Raw genomic sequence first — 11,381 nt, 5'->3', positions numbered from 1 at the left:
TTGCTACCATCAGCACGTTACATTTTGTTTTACATAGTAATACTGTACTTTCTTTACTTTTAAGTTAATAATTAAAATAATCTTATTTTAAATCAGAGACAATTAAACTAAGTATGAAGTTTAATTGTCTCTGATTTCTTGACAAGCCACAGCCATCCTGGAAAGCTATTTGGAAAGCTAACCAAAAGTATGAGAATATGCCTCTACATTTCATAAATTTTTATTTTTTATTTTATTTTTTAATTTATTTTATTTTTGGCTGCTTTGGGTCTTCGTTGCTGTGCGCAGGCTTTTCTCTAGTTGCGGCAAGCAGGGGCTACTCTTCGTTGCGGTGCGCAGGCTTCTCATTGTGGTGGCTTCTCTTGTTGCAGAGCACAGGCTGTAGGCATGCGGGCTTCAGTAGTTGTGGCATGTGGGCTCAGTAGTTGTGGCTCACAGGCTCTAGAGCGCAGGCTCAGTAGTTGTGGTTCAGGGGCTGAGTAGCTGCACGGCATGTGGGATCTTCCTGGACCAGGACTCGAATCTGTGTCCCTTCCATTGGCAGGCGGATTCGTAACCACTGCGCCACCAGGGAAGCCCTCATATAATTTTAGAAGACAAGTATGTTCTAATTTTACTTGATTTCATAGGAATAGGGTGTTCATAGACTGTCTCTTTACTAATTTCACTTGAGCAAATGTTTCTATATGAAAACAAACACACACCTAGCGGACTTACTTCTTAGGCCCTGAAATGTTTTCAGCCATATTTTCCCAACTGTTCTATTTCTATGCCATCTCATATCTTTTCACACATGGATACTTCTCTTTGGAAAGACTTCAACCTCCTATTTTGGCGAGGGTCACTCTGATACATCCCTTGAATTAGATGCTTTTCAAATGACCTCACTTAGTCTCCTTTAGGTTAAGTCAGTCGTATTAATTAAACTGCATTTCAGTTGTCTTGCTAGTTAACTGTCTCTTACTAAATGATGTTTCAACCAAATTTAAAGTTCCTTGAGCACAGATATTGTGTCTTTTATAGGTATGCCCCTAGCATCTGGAAACAGTACCAGGCATCTATAACCAAAATGGATAAGGTAGGATTCTGTATCCTAGCAATTTTCAGAACTGGGCACCACTTTTATTATTGCTACTAGGCAGAGAGAGAAAGTTGAGTTGTCTCCAAATAGACCTTCAGAACAATGAAATAATGTTATTATCATAAATAGCCTACATAGAAAAAAGAAAAGTTTGGGGAAGAATATATACTTTGGCAATTTCAGTGACATTTAGAATAAAGCAGTATGCTTAAAACAATTATGTATTAACACTATTTCTCCTTCCTCATTCTTTCAACATTAATTCATACTGCTTTCCTCCCCTCTCCACAAAAGAAATATGAAAAAGAAAGAACATATATTCTTATTGACCAAATACTTCAGATTTCCTAGCTTATATAGTTTGCTGGATTATGCAAATTCAGCAAATATATGAGATTATTCCAGGAATATGTGATATTATACCAGAAATATTTGATTTATTGTCTATTCTACAATAATAATAAGAAATATAGTGAGTCATTTGATCTAAATTATACCAGAACCAACTTACACGTAAGCATAAAAGTAAATGGGGGTTATAGTTGTACCATAATAATCTACTTGGCAAACAAATTTTTCCTTTAAATCCTGGGTTCCCAAGAAGCTTCAGGTTTGTTTTTGAGACATTTTTTCCACTCACAACTCTTGAGAGTATGAGTTACATGGTCCCACCCACCATAAGAGGAATTATGATCCCAACATTAATTTCAAGGGGGAAGAACCAAAAATTTATATATACATCACTGATTACCACAGCTAATATGTGTATATAGTTACTTTATTTGAGAATCAATGGAATAAACCCCATGTGGGCTAAGAAATCAGAAGGGTAAAAATGATTAATTTGAAAAACAAAATAATATGGCCAATTAAAATAATAATGGAAAACATGACTTTTCAAGTAAACTTGCAGTGATAATTAGAGTTATAGTTAAGGAGACTAATCATTTTAGCAAATAATACATACTTTATACAGGAAAAAACATTTTTTAAAAATAATTATTTGTGCTTAAAGAAAAAAAGGATGGGAGCACATCAAAGGGTAACAGGATCCACCCTGAAGGATCTCCCAGTGGCCAATGCTGGGACAATTTAAGCATCAAATAAATGGTATTATAACCCAAAGTATAAAATAAATATACCTGAGTCCATGCCAATATAAATAAATGATCGAAAAAATAATCGGATGAGAGAAGCAAATCTTCTGTACAGAAGAATTCCGTGTAACATATGTACCTACTCCCACCTCCAGGAGGTAAAGCTCAATTTCACCCCTCCCTATCACTTCTTTGAGAGCATGCTAATGACTAACTTCCAAAGAACAGAGTATGGAAAGGGAAAAATAGTAACTTTACAGTTGAAAAACCTAACAAATATTACTTTAACCAAGTGATGAAGGTTAACATCGCTAGTAATATGTGGATATCATGTACACCCAGTATGATGTGATGAGGTCACTTCATTAATATGAGGTGATGAGAAAGTCACTTCACCCCTGTGGTATTCTTTTCCAAAACCCATAACCCTAGTTTAATCTTGAGGAAAACATCAGACAAAATAATATAAGCATCAGATCAGGAGATATCCTACAGAATACTTGACCAGAAATTCTTGATAGTCTTCTAGAGACTATCAAGATCATGAAAAACAAGGAAAAGCTAAGAAGCTGTCACAGCCCAGAGGAAACTAGGGAACCATAGAAACTAAATAAATGTGGTACCGTAGATTAGAACCTAGGATAGAAAAGGGACATTAATGAAAAGACTAGTGAAATCCAAGCAAAGCCTAGTTTAGTGAATAGTAATGTACCATATCAGTTTATTAGTTTTAACAAATGTACCATAGAAATGTAAGATGTTAACAATTACATAAATTGGGTGAGGGATATATGGGAACTCTTCATACTATCTTTGCAACTTTTCTATAAATCTAAAATTATCCCCCAATTGAACACTTATTTAACAAGTTATCTTCTGATTTATTTAGCAGCTTGCTAAGTAAACAATTACCTACTTACATAATTTACCATAATATAGGAATCCCATCTAAGGAAATGAAAATTTTTTCTACTTCTTCCCCATTGATATTATAAATTTGAATCATGACTAGACAATCAAAAGTAAAAATGAATAATAATTTAAGTTTTAAGAGCTCATCACCATCATATTACTTTTATAGTCTTCAGGTTCAAAGGAGGTGGTTCCTGGTTCTTGATTGTAAATAACTATGTCATCTTAGATACGTTCACAAAGACACCACTTTTGGTTCATTCTAGTCTCTGTCCTCCTGAAGTCTCCGCCTTTGAATGATGTGTAAATGGAACATTTATTTTTACCTCTAAAAAGTGTAAAGTCATCTGAATATGATCTTTTATACAGACTGAATAATCTGTGTGAAAAGACATAGAAAAATGAACATGCATTGCAACACAGCCTAAATATTTGTAATCAATATTTTTAGATCTTGGGTCAAAAATTTTCATGTATCTAAAATATGTTTTATTAATTGCTTTCTATATACATGAGTTAAAGTTGTAATTATTTAAAACACATGTATGGTACTTTTTAAAGCATTAATTGTGAAACAATTTTTTGAATTAATGTGGGGGAAATAAGAAAACAATGATTACATTCATATTCATGATGTTCTTTAAGAGTTTAGAAAAGTAAAAATAATTGAACCATTTTATTTGATAAAGTGCCTAGTATTATATAGCCTTACTGAATTATATGCCTTGCCCCTGAATGTCCTAGCCAGCTAAAATATGACTTGATCTATACATTTTAAAAAGAACTGTTCATTAAAAAAAAAAAAAAAAAAGGCTTTAAAATTTAAAATCTCGTTGAACAGACTGGGATTAACAAAGAGATTTAGAAACATACAGAAATAATCATGATGAAATAATAATTTGTTACTAGATACAGTTTTAAACAGTATAGGAAGCATGCTTCAGGTTAGTCAGAAGAGGTCCTCTGAATTACACTGTGCATGCTTCCCTGAAATGAAACTGTATGTTATTGGTTAACCAGGATATTTAGCATAATCACTCTGCTAGACTGTGGTGGAGGGAGGTGATTATCACTGAGAACAGATGGGCAGGTCCACAGCACTGCCAGATTCTGCACAAGCTCCATTTGTTGTTGGTTCTTGCTTTTTTTCCTTCGGTGTTTAAATTTTTTTTTTAAACATTGTATGTTCTAAAGAACTAGCTGCACAAAAGGTCAGTAGCCGATGACCTTTCAGCTTAGATTTCAAATGTAGGAGAAAGATTCAAAATGCTATCACTGTGTATCTAAGAAGGATGGGGCAGATTTCATTTTACCCTCTAGCCTCCCTCAATGCATGCACGGATTTATCTGTACGCTAAGCTCTCTGCTCTGCATCTCTAGCTCCTTGTGGATTATATTGTCTCTCTGATCAGAAATGATTTTCTCGGATATGAACACCGTTTCTGGCTCCCCTAAAGTGCATCCTCCTAATGGGACCCGGTTTTACACTTTTCAAGTAAGTGTGCTTTAAATGGCTTCACTACTTAGGAAGTTAATATATAGTCAAACTTTTAATAAAGAGAAAAGTAAGGGAAGGAAAACTGCAAAGTGTGAAAGTATTAAAGGGGATGTAAGAGATAGATAATGTGCATGTCAGTTTAATCTGTTTTTTTTTTATATGGAGATGAGATGGCGTTAGGATTCTCTGTGAGTTCAAGCAAAATAATAGTGAACCCTTAATTTTCACAAAGATTCTTAAATCTGCTACAGTATCATCTTTTGAGAGTTTATGAGTTATTCTCCTGAAGTTGTTATTTATGGATGTAATATGGTGAAAATTACAGAGTTACTTCCCTGATATATCACAGAAAGGGTAGAATTAAAAGACATTTTAGGGAACTTTGCAAACTATGTTCTCTGGGCTTAGAAAAATGTTTTGTATTTCATATACATAGCTTAACATAACTCCTGTTATTTAATTTTGTTATGTGTGCAATATACAGTCAATAATACAGTAGCTTAAGTACCAGGTTTAGTATGCTTTTCAATTTGAGATAAAGTAGAAACTCATTAAGATGGAAGATTTTGTGTTATCAAAAAGTCAAAATAATTTACAATATAAATGTAAATGTGAGTTACAAAGCTGTTACCTACTAAATATATTTCAACTGACTGTGAATAAATCAGTCATCAGTCTAGAAAATGGTTGTCTAAAGTAAATCATATTCTACTTCATTTTTATCCTCAAATTGCATTTTTCAGTACTAAGGATTACTTTGCAATTCAGTCATATCATCATTAGATTAAAAGGAAAAATGAAACTCTTCTCTTCGTATATTTTACACTATGGGAATATAAACAGCCTAACATTTAATTATTTTAGCTATATAGTTATAATGCACTGAAAAAATAAGTGTAAAGACCTAGAGAATTAATATAGTATAAGCAGCATGAATTCTTTTGAAAGGGGGCTCTGAATAAATGCACATCTGATTGATTAAAGTCTCTTGCCTTTGCAAACTATAGCAGTAGCTATAATTACTCTCTCCCCCCCTTCTTATACTTCTGTTTTTAATTCTGTCGCCTCTCCTGCCTTACACTGATGTCTACTGGTAGTGCAAGTCTGTGCTGTTACAGAATATATTTACTTCCCAGTGGCGATCAGCTTATTGTGGCAGTGACTCAGAATGCAATTGCCCCAGGGCTGCTCTACAGAATTATTACTTTTTTCTTCTCCATACACTGAGATATAAACACTCCTTACAATATATCCCATAGCTGCCTCTTAGGGGCAGCTTTTGACATTGGGTATTCTGCTTCAGTCTCTTAAAGTTTAAGGGTCAGTGAATTCCATAGCTCAGTCATGACACAGGCTTTTTACAATTCTTTCAGTAGATCTTGCTGACACATTTCCTGGCAGGTGATTTTCTTTGAAAACACACTAGAATGATTTTTAACCACTTATTTTTTTGTTGATGTTGTAACAATTCATGTAAAAACACTAGGATTTCAGATAAAATAGAAATGTTGGCAAATATGAACTCTGTTCTCCTACAGTTTTAAAATCAGAAAATGGTATTTGATCCTGACATTCATGGTAACAGGCAATGTGTGTTTAACTTTTTGTTGCTATTGTTTGTTTTTGCTTTTGGTGGAAGAGAAGGAAGAAAGAAGGATGGTTTTTAAAGCATGAATATAAAGGTTTTTAAAAGTTGACTCTTTGCTTTTATTTTCAAAGGACTGAATTAAACAGAATTATTTTTCTTATATATATATATATATTAACCTGTTTAATGCGGTATACTTTCTTTGGTTGAAATACTGTCATGAGAAATGAGATGCTGTAAAAGTAACAAACCGTTCGTCAAAAAATGTATCTTGTGGAAATGATTAGTTAAATTTTCAAAAGTGGTTCTCATTATAGAATGGCATAACTGCATTTCTGAAATGATTCTGCATCAAGGAATTGAGATTTTAATGCTTACTTTCTTAAAATTATTCTTGCACAAGAGTTAACATATGCAAAAACATTTAAGATAGCTTAGCATGAATGATACTGAGTTTCAGTTCCATCTTCTCATCAAATGTTTAAACTAGCTTGTCATTTTTGCTGAAATTGTACAATATTAAATTATAAAAGTAAGATATAGAATGTATTTGACCTGAAGGGTTCAAAGGTAAAAAGACAACAAATAAGAAGCTGAAGGATATTCTAATTACAAGCCTTTCTTTTTCATTGCATTTTAATTTAGCCAAATACATTCATACTTCTACACACACATGCAAATACTATTTTGTACAGACTAACACTTGATTTAAATTAATTTCCTTATAAATGAGACCTCACTTCAATATTCCGTGAAGATAATTGTGTCTGCATGTTTCTATTCAGAGGTTCTTAGACCCTGGGTGATGCCAACACCCAATTTGCACTATATATTTTGTGCATAACTTATCACCCAAAATCAAATTTTAGAGTATAGTTGCCTAGAATGATTTTTGATTGACGAAAATTAAAATTAATTATAATATTCGTATGTATTAGAGCTGTCAATTTATGGGGCTCAAATATGTACAAATGGGAAACCTACCTTCAAACAAAATTATATTTTATATATATATATATATATATATATATATATGTGAATGCAGTAAAAATTCTTTTAAATTTTATGTCTATAAAAATGATGTCCCACAGCTCGGTGCTTTGTGACCACCTAGAGGGGTGGGATAGGGAGGGTGGGAGGGAGGGAGACGCAAGAGGGAAGAGATATGGAGATATATGTATATGTATAACTGATTCACTTTGTTATAAAGCAGAAACTAACACACGATTGTAAAGCAATTATACTCCAATAAAGAGGTTAAAAAAAAAATGATGTCCCAACATCATTTCACATTTAGCTCTATTTTTGCAAGCAAAACCATTTAATAATGCTTTACTAAACTTCTAGATTAGCTAATCATGACTTAATTTGTTAATTCTCCCAGAGGTATTGATGAGCAACACGCTACCCCCTCATTTCCTAGAGATTAAGTATCTTCACCTAGACATTTTCAAAGTCTGCCCAGTCCTAAGATTTCATGGGAGTTTGTCAGTAGTTGCTAGAGACAGTAGGGAAGAGGAATACATTCTTTTGAGGTTCTTAATGTTTTCTTATTCTACATTTACCTATTTTATTCATTGGAGCTTTATGCAAGCTTTCATGAACTACAACAATACAAACAGTATACTACTATCAAAAACAAAGCAAAAGTGGTTTGTAAACCACTTCCTCAAACCAAAGGAATATATTTCTGATGGGAGCAGTTTTGATCTATTGAATCCACAGAGCAATTATTTCTGCTTAGAATACATTTCTTTGCCATTTCATCCTAGTATTAATAACATTAACTGCCAAGAACGTGTGTAAAAGTCTTTGACTGTTGCCCCCTGGTATCCACTGAAGACAAGAGAAAGACACTTTGTCACAAAATATGGAAACACATTAATCTGCCATTTCCATGTTTAAAATACTTTATGGGGGCTTCCCTGGTGGCGCAGTGATTGAGAGTCCGCCTGCCGATGCAGGGGACACGGGTTCGTGCCCCGGTCTGGGAAGATCCCACATGCCGCGGAGCAGCTGGGCCCGTGAGCCATGGCCGCTGAGCCTGCGCGTCCGGAGCCTGTGCTCCGCAACGGGAGAGGCCACAGGAGTGAGAGGCCCGCATACCGCAAAAAAAAATAAAATAAAATAAAAAATACTTTGTGTATCCCCTGTCCTTAAAGGATAAAATTCACTTCTTTAGCTTGTCATATAAAAGCTCTTCCTGGTCTGGAGCTCATGCAACATACTACTTTATTTACCTGCTTTCCCAGAAATTTGTCTGTATGCTTCTGTTCTTTGCCTCTTCACTGAACCTGCCCATTGGAAAATTGTTTTTGCTTAAAGACTCATCTCAAATGCCACCTACCCGTGAAGCCTTCACTCATTCACCTGCTTCATGCATGATGTATTAAGATGTATTAAGTATATTTCCTTTGATCATTTGCCTGTTTATACCACTACTGAAGCAGTTATTATGCTTTTTTTTCATTGGAGTATAGTTGATTTACAATGTTGTGTTAGTTTCAGGTGTACAGCAAAGTGAATCAGTTATACATACACATATATCCACTCTTTTTTTTTTTTAGATTCTTTTCCCTTATAAGCGATTATAGAGTATTGAGTAGAGTTCCCTGTGCTATACAGCAGGTTCTTATTAGTTGTCTATTTTATATATAGTGTATATATGTCAGTCCCAATCTCCCAAGTTATCCCTCCCTTATTATGCTTTGTTTTAATCCCCGAGAGCATTTTATTAATCTGTGTCCCTAGCAAATGGATACTGCAAATATCTCTGTATAATAAGCAGAGACATATATTTGGAAGGTGATTAAAATATGAAAATTCAACACAATAAGCAACAACTTATTTTTGTGTTAACTATATAAGCAGTTGGTGAGACATATATTATTAGAGAAATATCTAAAGATATATAAAGGTAAATGTGTTTAATACTAAGCTTTGTGTACCAGTGTTGGGGTCTTCAAAATAGATAAGAGTTACATTAGTGATCTCAGGAAAGCTTTAATTTTATTGTTTTTAAAATAGATTTCTGTTACAGCTAGACAAAACCTTTTTGAGATTTTTTTCTTTATACCACTTTACCATTCCTTATTAATTGGGGCATTTCATATTTTATCAAGAGAACTTTAAAATTGATTAATATATAATTTTTCATTTAGCAGATACTATTACTTGAAATATATAGAAGACTAATAGGCAAGTTGGAAATCTCAATTGCATGAAGAATTTCACTCAAATTCTTAATAATTAGGATGGGGCACCATATCTTTGTGATCATATGAGGTTGAGGTAATTCTGGCTTTTCAGGGAAAAAAAACAGATTTTTTTTATATTCTATCATTTTTTTCTCCCTGGGAATATACCATTATTTTTCTATTATTTGGAGCATATTATAACTTCTTACTGTTGATATATATATATTTTTAAAGCTGTGGTTTTCTTTTTTTGAAGATGTTTGGGGTAGGAGTTTATTAATTAATTTATTTTTGCTGTGTTGGATCTTCATTTCTGTGCGAGGGCTTTCTCTAGTTTTGGCAAGCGGGGGCCACTCTTCATCGCAGTGCACGGGCCTCTCACTATCGCGGCCTATCTTGTTGCGGATCACGCGGCTCCAGACGCGCAGGCTCAGTAGTTGTGGCTCACGGGCCTATTTGCTCTGCGGCATGTGGGATCCTCCCAGACCAGGGCTTGAACCCGTGTCCCCTGCATTAGCAGGCAGATTCTCAACCACTGCGCCACCAGGGAAGCCCCACTGTTGATATTTTTTAAACGCACTGGAAATATCTATCAGAATGCTTGGAACATGTTATGTATTTTTAAAAAAAAGAAGAATGAAAGCAAAGTAGCCTAATAGAGATAAGAAAGACAGACCCTTTGGCTCCAAGGTTACAGAGTAATATAAGCAGACTTCCCCAGCTTAGTGAGAGAACTGAGGTTTTTCTCTGTTGCCCAACTGTATGCAGTCATGATTATGATTATGATTGGTGGAGCTAACACAAGAGGTATTTCAAGCAAGCTGACTGACATGTTTAAAGGTACATATTGGTGTCTGGGAAAGGCAGAGTTTAGTATAACTGGAACGTAAGCTGGAGAAGGAAATGGCTAAAAGTCAATGTGCAAACTCCAGAATATAAAAATAGGTTTGAATGTCAAGTCCAGATCCTCAGGAACTTGAATTTAGGATTCAAGGATTTTCAGCAAAGAATGACAAGCTTCGATTTACTGTTTAGTTAGAATATTGGATTGTGCCTTGGCTGGTTGATAGGACAGAGAAAACTATTCAGTAGTTTTCTAGATGAATATCTAGATGAATTGTCATGATTTCCCTGCTTTACAGATGAAAAAAACTGATGCTCAAAACAGGCACTTAAGTAGTTGTTAATAATGCAGGGTATACGTAACGTAGTTTCTGTCTGAATCTGGGGTTATGGAACCCAAAATTCCACAGTCTTTTCTGTATAGTCTTCTTCTGAAATTGCTGATGATTACATACATCAGCAAAAGTATTCCAAGCTATATAATTTCTAATCCTGTTGACCTATTAATTCAGAAACTTATAGAAATTTAACTCTACTTCTTCAAAACATTGTACTACAGCCTCATTGGGTTTTTAAACTTGAGGTTCTTATTCAGTTACATCTCCTCATTTAATCCTTATTAACACAGTTTTCTTCTAGTTGGAAATATGTTTTTATAGTAATCAAATTGCTAATCAAATTGTGCTGAAAGGCAAAAAGGGAAATAGAGGGGGAAAATCTTCCCTAAACACGCACTTTTATTAATATAAGAATGCTCTGTATATCAGTGAGACCAACTGTAGAAAACAATGAGTAGCTCCTGAGCTCCCCATAGGAAATCATATGTCTTCCATCTGCAGAGGTTTGTGCTTGATAGAATTTGGCTAGGCAATATATTCTAAGAGGACAGGCACTGTGTACTTTTTTTTCATTGTTAAATCACTAGCACCAAGCAGTGTCCAACACACAGCCTTGATTTAGTAAGTAGGTGTTGAATTGAATTACAAATTGAAAAGGAGTATGTATTCTGATCTAGAATGACCTCTCCATAGGAATACATAAATGGTTGTAAGATACCCAGCATAGCGTCCACAAATATATTTCACTTATACCTAGCTAACATAGCTTTATATTTCAAGTATTGTCTGCAGGGGAAGGAAATTGGAAGTAGGGAAATTAATTAGGA

At 34.4% G+C, this 11,381-nt stretch overlaps 1 protein-coding gene across 1 annotated transcript in view; it reads left to right on the top strand.

Annotated features, from left to right (window-relative positions):
• Positions 1-4,224: 4,224 nt before the first annotated feature.
• The window catches only part of PPFIA2 (PTPRF interacting protein alpha 2), a 333,651-nt gene continuing 326,494 nt past the window's right edge, over positions 4,225-11,381 (top strand). The window contains exon 1 of the mRNA XM_060025306.1: positions 4,225-4,585. Coding sequence (XP_059881289.1) covers positions 4,505-4,585 — 81 coding nt within the window. The 5' untranslated portion in view covers positions 4,225-4,504. The remainder of the gene's footprint in view (positions 4,586-11,381) is intronic.

The sequence above is a fragment of the Delphinus delphis genome, chromosome 11, assembly GCF_949987515.2.
Source record: "Delphinus delphis chromosome 11, mDelDel1.2, whole genome shotgun sequence".
Classification (NCBI taxonomy): domain Eukaryota; kingdom Metazoa; phylum Chordata; class Mammalia; order Artiodactyla; family Delphinidae; genus Delphinus; species Delphinus delphis.
The sequence above is the reverse complement of the archived record's forward strand: the minus strand, read 5'-3'. Positions and strand labels throughout refer to the sequence as shown.